The 20,365-nt window shown below is 41.8% G+C and overlaps 1 protein-coding gene across 2 annotated transcripts in view; it reads right to left on the minus strand.

The window, feature by feature from the left end:
- The window catches only part of DNAH9 (dynein axonemal heavy chain 9), a gene marked incomplete at its 5' end in the record, with an annotated part of 193,033 nt that overhangs the window by 42,626 nt on the left and 130,042 nt on the right, over positions 1–20,365 (minus strand). For both annotated transcript variants that reach the window (XM_080993517.1, XM_080993518.1), the window contains 6 exons: positions 3,916–4,038; positions 5,377–5,547; positions 10,264–10,404; positions 13,767–13,931; positions 16,740–16,944; positions 18,130–18,252. In XM_080993517.1, the coding sequence (XP_080849643.1) occupies positions 3,916–4,038; positions 5,377–5,547; positions 10,264–10,404; positions 13,767–13,931; positions 16,740–16,944; positions 18,130–18,252 (928 nt within the window). The remainder of the gene's footprint in view (positions 1–3,915; positions 4,039–5,376; positions 5,548–10,263; positions 10,405–13,766; positions 13,932–16,739; positions 16,945–18,129; positions 18,253–20,365) is intronic.

The raw sequence follows: 20,365 nt of genomic DNA on the forward strand, positions 1-20,365 counted from the left end.
GTAGCAACAACAAAATCCCAACCCTAAAAAACTAAGCAGAGCAGGAACCCATCATAGCTTACGGCTGCTGTGGAAGGCATGAGAGAAAGGAACGTCCTTCAAGCAAGGAATAAGATTATCAGAGCCACACCTCATAGAAGACAATCTGGTAACAAGCCTTTGCAGAGCGTTATAGACCTCATCACGAGAGACACAACTTTACTTCCCACATTTTTGCTGGCTATAACATAAAATACAAACTACAGTGTGTGTGAATGAGAAGCTTTATGTACAGTACTCAAGCCAATAAGAAATTATAAAACCAATAAAAATTTAAATATAAAAACCCAAAGCTGACTTCTACTGCATAACTAAAACATATTTTAAAGTTGTCTAAAATGAAAGACTGGCCTGTCTAAATTTCTGCTCAACCAAAGATTAATGGACTAGGTGTGTTTGTTCTCCCAAACAACTTTTTGGGGAAATATGAGTGAGGCTATTTTAGTCTCGGAATTTTAGCAACTTTCTTCGAACAGGGCAGCCCTAAGCAGAGAGAGCTAGACAGCCTGAACGCATCCAACCTGAATCACAGTGACAACTTGGCAGGAGCTCAAATCCCCCACAGAATGCAGCAGGGTGTGTAAACCACCTCCTCCTTCACATTTGATTTCTTAAAAAACACTTTATAAACTGCTAGGGAATTATATGTGAGTATAATTATATGTGAGTATAATATGTGAGTTAGGGACGCAGGTGGCGCTGTGGGTAAAACCTCAGCGCCTAGGACTTGCCGATCGATCGTATGGTCGGCGGTTCGAATCCCCCCGGCGGGGTGAGCTCCCGTCGTTCGGTCCCAGCTCCTGCCCACCTAGCAGTTCGAAAGCACTCTTAAGTGCAAGTAGATAAATAGGTACCGCTTTATAGCGGGAAGGTAAACGGCGTTTCCGTGTGCTGCGCTGGTGCAGGCTCGCCAGAGCAGCTTCGTCACGCTGGCCACGTGACCCGGAAGTGTCTCCGGACAGCGCTGGCCCCCGGCCTCTTAAGCGAGATGGGCGCGCAACCCCAGAGTCGGTCACGACTGGCCCGTACGGGCAGGGGTACCTTTACCTTTACTAAGAAGAAGAGAAAGAAGAGCCCTAAGATTAGTTGTCAAGGAGTGGCAAAAAGTAAGGGAAAAGGTAGGTGTTATTTTCCCCCCAGAAGATGTCCAGATCTTGTAGCTTAGATCTTTTGCTTATGTAATATCTTATATTGTTTTGATTGATGGCATTTTATTATACTTGGTTGCTTTAAAATGCTGTTCACTGCTTTGGGCTGAAATATATATATATATGAACAGTAGCAATAATTATGTTACTGTGGCTGACATCACAGCATTATGGCAATCCTGCAGTTCCTCTCTGCCCTTTTAAGATGCAACCATCTCTCTTCATTGCTTTATGATTAAAAACTATTTAATCTGAAGTAGATTTCTTACTGAAGGTTTCACAGGCTTCCCTGTTTTAGGGACACTAGAGCAGGAAAGTCTCTCTGAGGCTGCTGAGAAATTTCTATTGAGATTATCCTCAAGAAGAGACAGCACTAGCAAAAACAAAACAAAAAACCCACATTGTGTACACGCATGTGTGTACAGACACACAACTCCCACATTTCCTTCCCTGAAGAGAGAAGCAAACAATTGGACCATGATAACCCAATTATTTAAATATCCCACAATCAACAGGGAAATTATACTTTCCTTTTAAAAGGGTAGTAGGCACTCTCTAGCTCCAAACCTTCTCAAAGTCTCACCCTGAGGACAATCCAAGGGAGAGGGGAAAATCACACCCAAACAGACCTAATATCTTTGTTACTTGATATGGTCTTACAGAACATTTCCCTGCAGGGCTCTGATAACTTTTGCTAAGTTCCCCAAAGGCAATGCATGCACACCTAAAGCCATGTTCAGCTTTAATTGCTTTGCAACAGAATCTTGCTTGGCTTGGGGATTTTGGCCTTGTTTTCATTTTCTCATTCCAGCTTGACCCTGTAATTCAGAAGTCTGCAAAGTTATTCCTATTCTCTCCCGACTGCGTAACAGTAGGACTAGGTCACCTGCAAACAATACATTCAAGTCGCAAGTCATTTAGACACAGCCCTAGATTTTATGACTATTCCAATGGGGTCAAAACATCACTGATGTAGTTTGAAGCGACTCTGTCTGAGGGTGCTTCCCTGCTTTACACCTCTCTCTTGTTTGATTGCCTTTGTTTCCGATCCATATCCTGAATTTGATGGATTGGAACACAGATATGATGAGACTGTATATATTTTTGCCAATTCCATTTTGTAACAATTTAAGGCTCAGCTCCAAGTTGTCAGATAGAGTCAAACACTTTTCTGAAGTTGATGAAGCGGGAAAATATCTCCCCCTTTACTTACGGTAAAAAAAGAAAGAAAGAAAGAAAGAAAGAAAGAAAGAAAGAAAGAAAGAAAACATGTTGAAAGTCTTATTGTAAAGATGTGATCAGCTGCTCTTTTTCCAGGGAGGAAACCAATTTGGCGTTCATGGATTGTTTTTGTGCTTCGTTAGGCTGTACACATTATCCTTTTGTAGAGGACTGTGCAAAACAGTTTGCTGATATTGCTGTTAAAATGCATAATTCTGCAGGTCCTTGGTGGTCCAGTTCAGCTTTATTGTTAACGTTTAAGAGGTTGATATAACCAAGTTTCTGCAAAATGGTGCACTTGGAAGGTGACAGGAGACTGTATATTTAAAAAGAACCCTTCAAGAATAATCTCAATACTGTATTTCAGCATTGTACTTGTAACTGCTTAAGGACATTTTTTGGGATTTCAGTGTTCCATACTATCAGAGTTGGAGGCGACTATGTACATGAGCCCACCGCCCCTCTAGGTCACTGCTTCCGTTGTTCTGCTCTTATCATTAAGAAGTTTCTCCTAATAGGAACATAAGCAGAGCCTGCTGGCCTATCTAATCCAGTATCCTGTTCTCAAAATGGCCAACCAGATGTGATGGGAAGCCATCCATCAGGACCTGAGTGCAGCAGCACTCTCTCCACTTGTGATTCTCAGAAACTCACATTACATACTGTGGGCGTATCCACCACACATTCAACCAGTGAAGGCTGGTCCATTAGGGCAAATGGAGCACTGCCCCATCAACCTTGGTCTGACTTCAGACAGCTTACACTTGCTTCCCTTATTTCATACATCCAGCCCAGAGGGTGGTAATGGCTATCCACTTTAGTATCTCAAGTATTGCCCTTGCTGAAATCAATGGGGTGGGGTGGGGGGGGGTAAAACTATAATTTGTTGGCTCTGCGTGTCATTGGCTGTGGGTTTACCTACAGTTGGCCTCTGCGCTTTCTGCCTCACCAGTTCCAATGGGCACCAGCCACCACTACATCCAATGCACATTTAAAGCAAACAATCCTAGGAACTGTAGTTTCCCTTCACACAGCCACAATTTCCAGGACTCTTAAACTATAGCTCCCAAGATTCTTTGGAGGAACTCACATGCTTTAAACGTATGGTGCACTTTTGGATGTGCTCCCAATGCATAGTGTGGACCTGCCCTGTGTTAATTCACATGCCACCAGGCACTAGGAAAATGGGTAAATTCCCTCAACCATTATGTTGGTAGCATTTCAGGAATTCGGGAAAGGCAAAAGAACCCAAAGAGAGAACAGTTCTCAAAGAACGAGAAACCCTAAAAGTTTTATTCTGCAGTACTTTTTACTAACTTCATACTTTGTGGCTAAGCAATGCCATCATCCCCTGCTTCGCTTGTACGATTTGGTCCTGCTGGGTTCTGGGAAGGGCCAACATAACTGAAAAAAACTTTTTTTACATGGAAGATTAGGCTACATTTAATAGTAGATACTATCTATTGGTTATACATATAAAAAGACTTTACGAGTTAAAAACAGCTACCTTGATGCCACCCCATGACTGATTTGACAAAAAGTCTACTGGACTGGTGACTCCTGGCTGGGCTGGATATCTTAGCAGGAAGTCAAGTTCTGTAGCGTTAATTTCTTTATTCATCAGAAGTATCTGCAACGACAAACCCACATGGCACTGCAGAAAGTTGCAAGGATTTCCTGAAGAAAAGGCTTTTGTTTGCAGGACACACACACACACACAATCCAGCAGGATTGTACCCAAAGGCATGAATGTTAGCACTGGTGCTAGAATTGCAGACATTTTGTACTTAATTCTTTCCTTTTGAACTTACATTTAAAGATGGACCTGAAATAACCAAAGCAAGTAATAACCTTTACAAATAAAAGCACCAGTATAACCTATGGGTGGGAAGGATTCCAGTTTGCTCCACATTTGGGAACAAACCTACCCACTTTGCCTCCTTAGGACCAATGTGCAGATTAGAACACATTCCGAATAATCAGCAAACCAATCTGTGCATTGGTCCAAACTGTACTTGCAAGGTTGCCCAAGGGCTACCTTTCTCTTTCTTTAACATTTTACAGCTGCTTAGAGCAGCTCACATCTCCTTTGTGGCCATGCAGCCAAAAATATATCTTTTTAAAATGCTCCCTGGAGCATTTTACTTCATACTGTTTACAGGGGAATCCCCACTTAAGCAGGGGTTCTGCTCCTGGCCGCCGTGTGCATCATCAGGACACACACAAGTCCAGTCCAGTCCACCCTGCCCCAGCCCATTCCATCTCCGTTCCACCCCACCCTCTTTCAGAGCCGAAAATGGCACACGTGTCAGCGGTCATGCACAACTAAAATGTGTGCAAGTGGGAAGTTGCCTGTAGTCACTTTCTGGAGAATTGTTTGGAGAAAATAATGGCTGTCCCCATGTACCTATGGGGGAACTATTTTCTTTTTCCATACAAAAATATCCTGGTGGCCACAGAGGAGATATTCACTGCTCTAAGCAGCTGTAAAATATTAAAGAAAAAGAGAGGATATCAGGTAAGTAGTTTAAACACACATACACCTGGGGGGGGGGGAGAAGAGGGCAACATGGAGCTGGTTTTGTGAACACATGAAACTAGCACACGACAGAAATAGATTGATCTGTCCATCCCTAGTTATACACATAACTTGTATGTGGATTTGAGGGTCTAACTGTCCATTGGACAAGTCACAGACATTTCTACTCTGTAGGTCAGTGGGTTCCAAACGTCTTCCCCATGGAGCGCTTGATAACTGACGGAAGTCTTGGAGGACCACTTAAGGATTTTTCTGCTTGCTGTAGCAACTATCATGTGCTGTGCTAGATGCTGTATGATGCTCAGTTGTATTTTTACAGACACAGTTTGGTAATCCCTAATGCAAGTGATGAGCAGAACACTGCTACAGAGTGGGTGTGGCTCACCAATCATTACTGCAGAGGGTGCTACGAGGGAATAATCAATTTACCTGGAAAGTGACTTGGGCCGTGTAAATCAGTTTGTCACATTCAAACAGCCCCCGAGTTGTGTACTGGAACACAGAGCTGGTGATGCTATCAATAAGGTTGGCTACTCGCTCTTTTAGGTTTTCATCTGGCGAGGCTCTTGCAACAGCTTTCTGAAAGACAACACTGAATGCCTAGATGTGGAGAGAAAGAGAGAGACAGGGAGAAATGAATTACATGAGACACTGCAATAATACTTCAAAACATTCCTGGCTTCAACAATACAATGCTCACGCCATCCAACCTTGGAAAGTATGGGCAAAACATTATCCATCAATGGGATTGAAAAAGTTGGCAGATAGCACGAGGAATCTCCCTCTTCATTGTCAATCTCTTTCAAAAGAAAAAGTTCCCCTTGCTTCCCTCCAATTGGACATGTGCAGGATATAAACTGAGATTCTGTGGGTGCAACTAGACAGGGTATGAGTGATATGCAATTTCTGTCTCACGATGCCTTGGTCAGAATCTGAGCAACCCAATTTTCAGTTTTTAAAAAAAGGATTAGGGGTTTAATATTGTGTCACACACTGCAGTCTGCAAGCTAGGAAGGTAAGGCAATATTAAAGAGGGCCAGTCCAGTTTCTTCTTGCTGTGCCTGCAACCTTTAGCTGTGCTTTTTAAAAAACAGAACTGCCACCACAGTGGGAAGAAGCAAGGCAGAGCAAGTCTCATACTACGGGAACCAGCCTGGAGTGACATTCCCACTCAAACTATATGGCAGATTCAGCTTGTGTCTTCAAAAAAAATAGTTTCGGGTTGAAAGTTTAGAACGGATCTTTTCTCCTAAAATTGGGGTGGGGGTAGCAGCAAGTTTTTGCAAGTAACTGATGTTCTCAGAATTTTATCATAATGCTGCAGCAATGGGACAATTACTGGTTGGTTGGTTGGTTGGTTGGTTGGTTGGTTGGTTGGTTGGTTGGTTTTTCTCTTTCTGTGCCATTCTTAAAGCCACATGCTTTCCAAGTAAAGATCTGTCAATCTCCTAACTCCCTGAAGCTCCCTAGCCTGTTCGTTCTCTTCTTGCCAATCGATCACCATCCCTGCTGTCACTGGAACTCATCTTCAGTTTTGCCCTAGCTCAGTTTTCTCCTTGGTCCCTCCCTTCTTGCCTTCACCCCACATTGTTTCACCACCCTGACCCATCATCAGGCTCCCTATCCAGTGAACACACTGCCACTTTCCCAACTTCAGACATCCTGTCCTGTCCTTTGGTTCTGCCGCAGCACTCTTTCCCATCAGTCATTTCATCAGTTGTGTATCTCTTGTTATTTTAGTCTTATAGCTGAAAATTTGAGGCAGGGGAGGCTAGCATTTTTTGGTCCAAGGGCCACATTTGCCCTTGGCCAATCCTCCAGGGGCTGTATGGCAGCAGTGGATGGGGCTTAAAGTGGATGGGGCCACTCCATTGTCTTGCATGCACACTCTCACATGCACAAAGCATCTGGCTCCTCACCTGTACAGGTCAACTGAGGGTAGGTGTTATTGTTCCCTCTCCATCCACCAAATGATCAGCCCAATGACTGCAGAGGGGGTGATTTGCATCCTCATCAGGGTACTGTTCTTTGCCCACCCCATCACAGTGTTTAATTTATGTTTGTCCCCATTGCCAAAACTGGTGGGATCTTACTTGGTGTGTGTGCAGAAAATCTGCAGATCCAGTCTCCAAACAGGAGCATATCACCTCTGATTTAAGGGGTGATTCAAGTTATATCTGAATGTTGTAACTTCACAGTCTTTATATTGTAGAGCAATTGAAACAAATTTTGTCAAATGTAAGTTTGTCTGTTTCTGGAAAATAATATGAGCATTTCATTAATGATTTCCAACTAAGACACACATTCTGTTTTTTCCATGTCTTTTTAAAAGATATGCCACAGAACAGAATGCCTAGCCCAAACCAGATAAAGAAAGTAAATGAAGATATAAATATCTGTAACACAAGGTTTTCAAAGACAGACAAAATATTCATTTTCCCTAGGCAACAGAAATGACACTTCTCTGAAAATGATTATCTGAAGGACACTGGCCTCCCCGGGGAAAATGCTCCTCTCATTATATCCTCTCTAGAGGAAACTCAGAAGATAAAGTCAAGTAAAAATCTCAAATAAAAAAATATTTCCTGCAGCCAAACCAATGGACACATGCTGTCCCAGGCCATAGGAACTGAATGTTTCATAAAGGCTAGAGTTGGGATTATTAGAAAGAGAAAAACAAATGAGAAAGAAACACTTGTAAGTCTTCATCACTTGAATAAGGAAAAAAATACTATAGGAAAAATCACTGAATGTGCTTTCAGATGGTAAAAACTGGTTCTCAAGTTAAATTACAGCTTGAAAATAGTTGTTTCTTAGGATTTGAAGAGCCTCAGCAAGTAAAATACTACTAGTTTATAGCAACACAACGTCTAGACATGCAATATCACTATATTACTCACAGGACAGTTTTTTCCTTCATTGTTCTTAAAAGCTCTCTCTGAGTTATTGCAAAGGCCTATTTAATTCTCGTGGGGGGTTGATATGATAAATTTTGAAACCAATGTTTCAGCAATCTTCTGTAAAGCAGCCTTTATCTTTGATTCAGCAGATTTCTACAAGTACCTTCAAACCTACTGAATCAATTGATTCAAAGAGACTTCTTAACTAACCTATCACGTCCTGGAGGCTGTAAAAGGTTTCCTCTTGGTATGATTTGCAGCCCATAAAGGCACACAATCTGGGGCCAGGTTACTCCCCTCTCCAGGGCTACTTACATGACAGGAAAAGATGCATGAGAACCTTCTTCAGTCCAAAGACCACATTCCCTGATGAGGAACCTTCTGGAGGCCAGGTGCTAGTAGTGAACAGGCCCAGAAGCAAAATATTTGACCCTGACATTCCAGGCATGTTAAAGTTAAAGGTTCTGCATGCACATACAGCCTCATCCAGCCAAACAAGGGGTATTCCAAGGACACCTTCCACTCCAGGAGGACACAGAGCAGGGCTAGGACGGGTGTGGCCAAGGGAGAGGAGAGGAGATGCAGCCTAGTGAGAGCCCAACGGGCCAGAAGAAGGGGCCTCAAAGGCTGCATCCAAACCCTGAAGTGAGATACCTCACCCTCTTTTTAATTTTTTTTAGAAGACTGCAGGAACACACAAGCCACGTAACAGTCTGGAAAGCACTTTTGAAAATGAAAAGCGAAATGCACAACATTTGAATATGCAAAAGATTGCACAGGCATGGGAAGGTTGCCCATCTTGCCATCAGCAGGCACCACCCTAGGATGTGTCAGTGACGTTTGTATAACCATCTTACACAGAAAACTCTCAGTGGCAAATGAGGTTCTTCTAGCTCAAGGGGAGAATCACATTTCATTAGCAGTATGTAACTGCAGCTTGATATCACGCTCTCTGCAACCTGAAGGGAAGACTGTGGATCTTTTGTAACCAAAGTGTCACACAGCACACACATTTCTTTCTTATTTTAAGTCCGTAAAAGCTCTAGGACACAATGATCTGTAAAAAGATTCTGTGTGGGATGTTGGCTATATTAAATGGGTGTATCAATAACTAGAAGATACTAAAATTGGTCTGTTACGGGCACAGGCACATTGAGGGAAGTCATTGTATGGCCATGGCTTTTCTCAGTAAATCTGTTCTCAGAAAGCACACACAACCTGTCACAGATCACACTGTCTTTACTTTACAGAATGCTGCTTCTGAAAGAGGGATTTCTTTTGTAAGGCTGAATTATTTATTTAAATATTTTCATCCTGCCTTTCTACACCTAGGTATATCCGAGGCAGTCTTCAAAGCAAAAATGGCACAGCATAATGAACTAAAATACAAGGTTAAAATATGGAGGTTAAAATAGGGTTATAGGGAGCATACAATACCCTTGTTACAACAGCTCCACTCGATATTGGCCTGTTTCCAGAAACAATTCAAATGCTGGTTTTGACCTATAAAGCCCAATACAGCTTAGGTCCAGGCTATCTAAAAGACCATATTCCCTCATATGAACCTGTTCAGGTTTTGATACCATCAGGGGAGGTTCTTCTCTCAGTTCCACCACCCTCACAGGAATGCTTGGTTGGGATATGAGAGAAGGCCTTCTCGGTGGCTGCTCCCAGACTTTGGAACTCCCTCCCTAGAGAAGCTAGATTGGCTCCTTCCTTGTTGTCCTTCCACCAGCAGGTGAATAACTTATTCCAACAGTGTTTGGGGAAATGACTGCTTTTAATGAAAGAGCTGGTGCCGTGATGTTTTTATTGAAATTATCTGTATGTTTTTAATAGATTATAGATAGAGATGTTTGTTTTTAAATGAATCAAAACAAACGTTTTTAGCTCTTATTTTATCTGTAAGCTGCCTTGAGTCCCTACTAGGGAAAAAGGATGATGATGATGATGATGAACAACAACGGTGAAATAACAACCAGAAAATGAACCAGAAAATAGCAGGAGTAAAAGAAAAGCACCTGAAGGTCATAATATAAAGAGTTTTAGAGAAAACATTAAAAACAGGTAAAGGATTCACATGCTACCAAAATTTAGGTGCTGCAACCCAAATGCTTCTCCCTCTTGTTCAGAAGCAAAAAAGCGAAGAAAGATATTGAGTGGGTTCATAGGGGAGGAAGCAATTCCTGAGATCTCTTGGTCCCTGGCTGCTTAGAGCTTTAAAGGTCAAAACCAGCAATCCTGTAGTACAAATGGTTAGCAGTTAAAGTACAGAGAAAGTAAAGAGCCACTGAAATCCAGCTGTCACTATATTTGAAAAGCAATGGGGTACTCCTACAATTTGACTCGTAAGATTTAGCACAATTTAAACTGTCTGGGAAGTTGGAGGAAGTCCCCAAACACATAAATGCTGTACCTTCAGGGAAAACTGGTACATGGGATGGATGGTATTGAGGTCATTCATGATAAAGTACAGCAAGGAGGCACGAGCTGCTGCAGGACGGTAATGCTCCCTTGCCTCATTAATCTTTGTTTCTGTCACCTTCGACTCCTGGACCTAGAGGAAAGGAAAGGCAAATCCAGCCATGAAGATGTAAGACAACCACATTCGTTCGTGCAAACTTTGTTTCCATAGAGATGACATAAGCTCAGCTGATTGGTTTAGACATAACAACATGCCACGTGTGTCAGGAGTGCCTCCTCTCTCCTCACCTGCCTGCTTCTTCTGGCACTGAAAAGCTCCAGTAATGTAAAATCCAAGGAATGAAGAGGAAAGGTGTTCAAATGTCATCTTACTTGCAACTTGGTCATCAAGAAACTTAAGGTGGTATCTGGCTGCACAACAAAACTCCCCCTCCCTCCCCACTCTCTCCTCTCAGGGTTTCCCCCTGTTAGAAGTGTTAGGATGCAACTCACCTTGCACTGGAGGATGATTTGTCTATATGAAAAAGGAGAGAGAGAGGGTGGGAGGGAACTCTGAAGTTTCTTAGACTGTCATTTCTGACCTAACCTGTACTGACCTTCCCACAGATACTAGGCTGATACTTAGGGTTGCTCACTTCATTTCCCACACCCTTCTTTATCCTCACCTTGGGAGAGTAGACATATTTTGTGTCTCTCTTGCTGAGACGCAAGAGCATGCCTGCTATCAAGCTATCAAAAAAGTATTTCCTGTAGAATCTTTATTGTCAAGCAAGTATTTCCTGTAAACATAGTTTTCTTATTTTCCTAGACTGTGATCATATCCAAGATATGATCCAGAGCAGGTTTGGGGAGAGAGGAGAGGGACAGTTTTGCTGTGTGGCCAGAAGTCCTTGTAGTAATGGAATTCCTTTGCTGGATACTATCCTGATTTCCAACAGATTTCTTCATTCATTTGCAAGTTCCTCAGAAACCAATGTCTGAAATGTTTTCTTGGGAAATGTTTAAGATTTTTTTAAACAAAAACAAAAAAAACCTTTGATACATTGAATCTGAATTCTGTAGCTGGTCTCCTTTGTAATGTTTTATTTTGAAACCTTTAAGATAATATTTAAGTTTGGTACAGCATGAGACTTTTCATCTCAGGGTCATGGGTTCAAGCCCCATGCTGGGCTAAAGATTCCTGCATTGCAGAGGGTTAGACTAGATGATCCTTGTGGTCCCTTCCAAATCTATGATTCTATGTTGCTTTGAATGTATACTTTATATTTGACTTTCTTCAATAATGTTTTTTAAAAAAATAATTTTTATTAACCAACCAATCAAATCACATCACATCACATAAATTCCGAATTACAAAGCCGAATTTTAAATTTTTGTTGAGGGGACCCATATTTCAAGTTCCGAAGGGGGATTCTGATCATCTTCTTGCTGCTGCGTTAATATCCAAATCAGTCCAAATAAAGTTCATAATTCTATCCAGTCTTATCTTGCTGTTTCCACATCTCATCTTGTTCGTATATTTTTTTCTTTTTTTCTTTATGATCTCTTCTGATAATCTCCTTAAGCAGATAAACCCCAATTGTAATCCTGTGTGAATTTTTCCGTTCATCCAATTCTCATATCGAGATGGTTTCCATATATCATCGCTTTCATAAATAACATCGCTCTTTCCATCATTTATCTCGCAAACTGTCGTTCTTAAGTCCCTCTGAGGAGTCTCATACACAATACAAAAGCAGCTCTATTCCTCCTCCCAGACTCAAGTCCTCCGACAGAGCTTGCCAACATGGCGACGGTATTTTTAACTGCAGCATTCCAAAGCTCTTATACATTCCACGGTCTTCTTAAAACATGCTTTGGTTAGAAAATTTATCTCCACACAGTCTTAAATCCACAGCTTAAGTCATTAAAACGACATTTCTGACTTGTGAGGGGGGGGATTCTTGTTTAATCACATAGAAGAAAGAAAGGAAAGTTTTTTTTCCCTCCCCCATCAGTCCCTTTGCCATACCGAGTCTTGGCATATCTTCTCATGATTTATTCTTGTTCCTCCGACTCGTCTTGTTTATCAGAGATCTCTTCAGTTAGCAGTCTTTACTCCCCCTCCTTCCTTGAAATATGTGCATTCGCTTCCTCCTAATTGTTTCTTTTGAAGTTCTTGCAGCTAGTGGCGTGGATCAGAGACAGCATCCAGGAGCGCCGAGATCCCACAGGAGGGCATTCTGCCTAGTGCCCCCATCCCCACAAATTCGGGGGTGGTATAGGGCACAGCAGGCAAGGGCATTCTTCAGTACAGTGGTGCCCCGCAAGACGAATGCCTCGCAAGACGAAAAACTCGCTAGACGAAAGGGTTTTGCGTTTTTTGAGTCGTTCCGCAAGACGAATTTCCCTATGGGCTTGCTTCGCAAGACGAAACGTCTTGCGAGTTCTTGCGAGTTTGTTTCCTTTTTCTTAAAGCCGCTAAGCCGTTAATAGCCGCTAAGCCACTAAGCCATTAATAGCCGCTAAGCCGCTAATAGCCGTGCTTCGTAAGACGAAAAAACCGCAAGACGAAGAGACTCGCGGAACGGATGAATTTCGTCTTGCGAGGCACCACTGTAATGTTTTATCCTAGATTGTTGTATTTGAGGTTTTAATTTAGGTTGTAAACCACTTGGAGATTTTTTTTCCTTTAAAATATAAAGCAGTATAGAAATGAAATGAATAGTAATAATATTTTCCCACATCTTATAGTACAGAAGTGTACAAGGCCTTCTTACAAAATTACTTGGCAAGGAATTCCAAAAGAAGATTGATGATGCACTAGCCTCTACAAACATACATCATGTATGGGTTTAAGAACCACCCATACAAACAGCATGGGAACTTCTGTAGTCTGTACATAGATACAGCTTGGAATTATATGCTCCAATGGCTGCAGAAAGCTACTTGTATGTGAAAGATGCAACTGAAATTTGCAAAGCAAATTATGTGTGTCAGACAACTATCAAAGAGGATGGTTTTAAAAGACAGATTTTTTTACCCAGGGGAGCCACATCAGTGCCAAACTGCTGGAATTCCTGCCAATTTAATCTGGACCACATAAACTTCAGTGGATCCTGTCATGCCGCCTCTGCTAAAATCCAAGTTTAATTGAGTTAATGTAATGCATGTTGAATTAACTGAAGTTAAATAAAAAGCCTTGGTATTAAACTGGAATGGTTTAAGGCATCTTATTATAGTGCTAAAGTTTTATGGTCTTTACATTGGATACTGCTATTTGTACTTCACTTTGAATTGCCCATTTAATGCCCATCTATTCTGAAGCAGGAAGATTCCTAGACTTGACCAGAACCGAAGTGTGTGTGGCCTCCTAATGATTTCTAGTCTCCAAGCAGAACAAGATGACCTAATATACATTTTAAAAGTTTTAATGAACTTCCTAGCTCTTAAGACAAAATGCATACGCAGGGGTCGTTCCCTGCATATCCACCCAGACCCAGTTTGCATTTTTACCTTTTCTTCTATTTCTGCAGCTGTCTGTTTGGTGACTTCTAGATTTTCCACTAGAGCTGTATCCCCTAGGAAGTTCCCTGAAGCAGAAGAGAGGCGGGACAGCAAGTTGTCTTCCAAAGTTTTCAAAGTTATTTTGAATCCATTCTGCTGCTTTGTGAGATCAGACTGTAAAGAGTTGAGGTACAGACCCCCCCCAAAACACAAAATACATTAATGCCTTGATTTCCACAGCAAGCATTTTCCTAACACCAGCAGCAGGGTATTTTTTCTGTAGACGTTCCGCAAAACCACCCTCTCTCTCTCTCTCTCTCTCTCTCTCTCTCTGTTTCTCTTGTGCCCACCCACCCACATAGAGGGGGGCCGCAACACTGAAGAACAACAACACACTTGTCTGGACAGAGAGTTTCACATGTAGAAACCTCCAACTTTCGTGCAGCAGGAATGTAGCATCCTGTACAAAGGTAAGAAGCACATTCATTCTCTGCACACTTTTGCCACTGGCATGTGGCCTCTGGAAGGTTGTACATGAAACAGCACAGTCCTCGGGCCAAAAAAGTCCCAAACCAAATCATAATATCATATACTGGCCCAGCTTTTTACTGTGATTCATATTTTAAATTTACAAGCTGCCTTGTCAAGATTATAACAATTTTATATCCTTGATAGATTTTCAATGGACAAGCCATGAAGATGCCACCATAAAATTTATAAGAAGTCTGAATATTAAACAACAAATAAGGTCACATTTTTCAACAGGAAACTTTTTTATTTTCTATTCAAGGAAGCATTTGACTCTTTGGCTATTTGTAAGATTTTTTAAAGGGCCTTTGTTCAGAGAAGTCTCAGATGGATGCTTTTATATCAGTACGCTATACTCTAAGCAACTTGATAACCAACCCCTCAATATGTTCTGCTACTATTTTTACCTAGCAGTTAATTAAGTGTGTGATTCATAACTATTTAGGTATATGATTCACAGATATTAAAACCAATGGGAATTTGTTTACACCTTTCCAACTGGCCTACATATTATGGCCAACACAGGGAGGCTACCCAAAATACCTGCTCAACACCATTGGGTTGAAATATATACAGCTTGCCACTATTATATGGCACTATTATGTGGCATGGAAACTCTCCCAGCAAAGGGAGCAATCTGTGCAGCAAATTTATTTATTTTGTTCATTTAGATATTTTTATACTGCCCTTCACCCTACAGTCACCAGGTGCTGTACAACATATTAAAACACACTGACACATATTTCTGAAACCAATTTAAACATCAATAGAATGTAAACAGCACATGACAAAAGAGCTCTCAGCTTGCATCTCCCCTCACCTCCAAAAGCTTGATGTAAAAGGTATGTCTTCACGTTCTTTCTAAAAGCATTTAAATTTCCTTAGTAGGCAGAACATTCCACAGTTTTGGCTCTGCCACCAAAAGAAAACCTTACTGCGAGTGTTGTTACTGGGTGGCCCAGGAGAAGTCTGAGCCCCAGATCTGTGGTACCCTGAATATATTTTTTTGTGGGCTGCAGTGCTGGCCACGCCTAGAAGAGTGCTGTTCTCCAGTTGGAAGTACAATAGCAGATATTATTCAGTGTGTAATCTAGAGGTAACTTCTGTTGTCAGTAAGTCAACTAACCAAGTGGGGGGTGGGGAGGTGCTGCATAGCAACCAAGGAAGCTGCCATTATCTTCATTGAGATTACTGCAGCATGCACTGGCTGCCTAGCTGCAAGGCAACTTTCTTCTGGATGTTTAGTTGCATTACGCCATGCAAGGCCTTGCAAAAAGATAAAAGCTCTCTGTTCCTTCCTGATGAAGCTATATTCTGTTTCATTTGGTTAACTTTTGCCAGGCTTTTCTCTCTGGACTCTGTCTACTTTATTCAAGTGTCTTGTATTTAAGCCACCCTGGGAGACTTTTTGGCTGAGCAGCAGGGAACAAATGCTCTAAATAAATATATGAAGTGCCTCTGCAAACAGTGCCCTCCCACCAGCTGTCTGGCTGCTGTTGGGGTTGAAGGAGGAAAGGGCACAACTGCCACCAACACACCAAACACTGTGTAGTGGAATGAGGAGCACCAACAGACAGAGGGCATTGAGATTGACTAGTGGCCTTTTTCAATGAGTGAATGAGCATGAGTAGAGGGACCGTTCAGATTTTGCAGCCAGCACAGATGCTGTTTGCAATGGAGACAGGCCAGTCTGCATAGGGCAGCTGCTGGGAGGGGGAAAGAGGTCAGAGGCAGGTCAAGGAAGGCCTCTGCAGTGCCTCAATGCTGCTTGAGGGGAGAGGTGAAATGAGGCCAGGTTGTGAAAGGCCTCTGCAGTGCTGTCACTTCACATGGGAGCAGGACAGGGAGAAGAGGCCAAGAAAAAACGCCAATGCCCTCAGAATGTGGTCTGGGCCAAAACAGCCACACTGTCTGTTACTGCTTGCTGCCTGGTCACTGAAGAAAACCCACAGGAAAATAGTCTCTCACCTCCTACAATGTTGCTCCCTCAAGTTGGGGGTTTTTTTTCCACCCAGAAGAGAGTCTGTACTTCCTCACATCAGAAAGAAAACTATATGCATAGCCACCAGCCAGCTCAATGCCTAACTCCTCCTTCTTTCTCACCCGTTCTCCTCCTGGTTTCCTACTGTTCACTGCCGCCTCCCTCCATCTCCAGGCATATTTCTCTTTCTGACCCTTCTGCCAACCCCCACTTTTTCTTCTGGCCAACTACGAAGGAAGAACATGCATGCATGCATGCATGCATGCCACTGCATTTGAGTGGGGAGCAAGAAGAGAAAGTATATGTGCTGGCCTGTGGAGTACGTGTTTTTTGTTTTTGTTTTTTGTCTTTGGCTTCCTATTGGGTGTCATGAACAGCGGGAAGTACATTTTAACTGTACAAAATTCATTTTGTAGAGGAAGGCTCAATGGGAAAAGGTTTCATTTTAGGCTTGCAGCCAGCTTGCAACTTACCTTTAGTTCTTCCAGGTCAGGCCTCTCCATACTGACAACTGCTGCCAGCAACTGGTCTTCCAGGCCATCCCGAGTCACTGTGAAGTTGATGAGGGTGCACTGTGCCTGCATTTCCGGCTGGTAATGGGGGTTTGCAAGCTTGGTGTGGAGAATCAGTCGGAAATTGGGGTTGAACTCACACTCTTTATCTCCAATTTTAATGCACCTGAAAGGAAAACAAGAGTCCTCATCTATCTTCAACGTCTCTCCCACAAGTTGCATATATATATATATATATATATATATATATGGTTGTGGGAATGGGTTTTTCCTAAGTCATCACATGACAATGCTATTCTTCAGGTGAAATAAACAGAAGTGCCAAATTGAAGTGGAACGACTATTTTAAAGCAACGCTATATCACTATGAAATGAAAGGTATTCAGTAGTATGAAGATAAGAATGCACTGCACCTCTCAGAATTAAAAGGCATGACTTTTTCAATAAGGGAGTGTGCAGGACACCTCAAGGACGTCTGTCACACAGGCCACTTCATACATGGTGGCCGTGGCATAGTTGTCACCATAAATGGCTTTATGATCAGGACTCCACAAGAATATACTTTAATGGCTAGGCACATAGACTGGTGTCATGGCTTGTAACATCTCCACTTCAGTGACAGAGGAATGTTGTGGAAGGACCAGAGGAAATAAACCAAGAACAGAAAAGACAGGAGTGTAGCAAAAGAAAAAGGAGGATTGACAGCTGAATATCAGAATGAAGAAGCTTGTCAAATAAGAGCATTTTTCATTATTTTAATATAAAAGGATTTGTTTGCTTTTTTTATTCTTATATCAAGTCCAGGAGGCTTTGCTTTATTTGACTTGCCTCTTCTAATTAAGAGTACAGCAAACCACATCTGAGTCTTCTATGTGTGACTGCTGTTATTTTTATTATCCTATGGTGATCACTTTCCCAATACTCACTGGACCTAACAATAAAACAAATATTTAAAATAGAACCCCATGATATAAAAGTAATGGCCTGCTGGATTATTTTTTTCTTATCACTCAGGACACCATTTTTCAAAAGCTGCTACAACAAAAGTGTTTTAAAAGATGCCCCCAACTTGACTATGAGACACCATCTCCCGGGGGAGGGGGCACACCCCATCACTGTTGTACCATTATTGAGAAGGTCCACCTAACTCAACCATTACAATATTTTGGTTCCTGAAATTTGGGCTTGGAGAATAATTTCCCCTGGTGGCCTCTAGGAAAGTTCACCAGAACTTGCACACATATTGCCCACAGAATCGACAGCAGCTCCTGTCAGACAACACACAAGCTTTCCCGTCATCCAGAACTTGACAACCGCAGATGAGTAGCCTTCTGATTCACCACCATCTTACCTTCCTTTTTTTATTGTCTCACGGCCAAGCAATGGACCTAGAACTGGGTCAACAGATTCTTCCAAGTTCTCAATCAGAACAACTTCACCAGCGGCAAGAGCCTGCTCTATCATATCCAGATACCTAGGAAAGATGGTACCAGGGTGACATATGCTGCAATAACCGACACAGACTTTTAAAGCAAGGAACATTTGCCTTCATGAGGGAAAGAGTGGGAGAAGCAGAGTAAACTCGGGGGTTTAAATATGTTAATACTGGTTATATGGCGGGGGGGGGCATTGAGAGTAAAAGAAATCGAACAAAGTGTCTGCACTATGTATGCATGATTAGAGGCACAAAGCTTAATTAAATTCATAGGATCCACAGAGTGATCAGCACCTGTAAGCAAAACGTTTGGGGATACAGTCATGCCCCAGATTCTCTATGCGCAAGGTGTTTTTCTGGGACACTTTATTTTATTATGTACAATCCCTTCTGCAACTGGATTCAGATCTCTCTCTATTTTCCCAGGGTCCTTGCTGGCCAAAGTGTGTTAGATGAGAAAAGTAAAAGAGAAACCTTTTGAATTAAACAATAATGGCCAAAACTGGAATGCTATACTTGGGGGGAGTGGAGTGTACTGATAATTTAAAGATAAATGACTGCTCTAACAGAGGGAATCTTGACTTTCACCTTATTTGGGTATGACCATAAAAAAATAAGTCCCAGAAGAGAACTTACAAAAAACAATCAAAAAACAAACTTGCAAGCACTGGACAGCTTTTTGTAATCTGCTGAATGATTTGCTATTGAATTTATGGGATGAAGTTGTGGGATAAATCAGTCTTGTTTAAGACTGATAAACCAATCATGCTTAAATCTAATGAATGAATAAATTGTGTTAACGTGTTTTGTGTTTTTATGTTGTATTTTTATGTTGTGAACTGCCCTGAGACCTATGGATAAATGATGCTACACAGATTAAATAAATAAATAAGAAAGGCTTCCTGCCAGGCTTAGCTAGGCCATCCCCCCACACACACCTTTGTAGGAAGGGTTACCAAACACTTTGTTCTCTCACTTCCACCATGTGAACCCTACCATTAAGGAGGTCTAAGCTGAATGCTCCAAGCTTAGACCACATGACTTCAGCAAGTCATCTTTGTGTTTCTATACAAATAATTTAGAAACATCTACCATTTTGGAACTTAAGTCATACTGCCTGTCTTTTCTCGCTGCTGTATGGAAAAGCACATTAATATAAATTTAAAACAGCAAGGAAGCCATTTTTAACTAACAAAATGTGTGGTCTCTTTCTATTCTAAGGAAAATGAGGAACTTTGGAAGCAACTTAGAAGGGATATTTTAAAGGTCTATCAGTCTATACTTCCATGCTTAACTTTGCTGCATGCTTTGAGATTTTAAATCTCTGCTGGGGCTCTCTAACCAAAGATTACTTACCACAAACCTGGATCTTGGCACCCAGGGAATTCTCCTTTTATTATTATACCGTATCTATTTTTCCTTTTACCAAATTAACCAACAGAAATTGTTTACTTGGATGCATTTTATCAAACACACATATTAAGAGAACATGCAAACATGGTGATTTCCTTGTGAAATTGCTGCTTCATTATCATAACCTGTGAGAGTTCTGCCAAACTGACCCTCTTCATTGACAAGACAGCATGTGCAGAAGACAAAAAAATGGCTTCTCATGTGTGCCTTGCCTGTCTTTGAATTGTTTCCTAAGTCTTTCGAAAGATCTGTGAAAGAATCCTCAGAGAAGTGGACTATAACAGTTCTATTTTATCATCCCACCCCTGGACCTCTTCCTTTTGAAAACTTGCAACACTGCAACCTGGAAGACCGCTGTCCATGAGGCCTGAGTCTTAAAGGCCAAATATCAGAGGTGAAGCAACAGAACAAGTGACTAAATCCTCAGCGCTGAAGGACTGAAGTGTGACGCACAGCCAGCTGGTACCCAGAGTGCAGCCAAACCTCCTTCATTCTCCTCCTCCTCAATACATTCACAGTTTCAGTGACGTTTCTATGGCAACCATGCCAAGTTCTGCACAGCTCCTCCCCATTTAATCAGAAATCTCTATAATCTTGGTAATGAAAAAGGCAGGTTAATACACAAAAGTTCTACATAGCTGCAAAATTGGAGTGCTTTCCTTCCAAACATAATTGCCTCCTACGATCTTTAGTCTGAAGCAGAATATACATCAAATCTGACACTGCAATTGAACACATC

Source organism: Podarcis pityusensis (genome assembly GCF_964106645.2).
Source record: "Podarcis pityusensis genome assembly, chromosome: 2".
Taxonomy (NCBI): Eukaryota; Metazoa; Chordata; class Lepidosauria; order Squamata; family Lacertidae; genus Podarcis; species Podarcis pityusensis.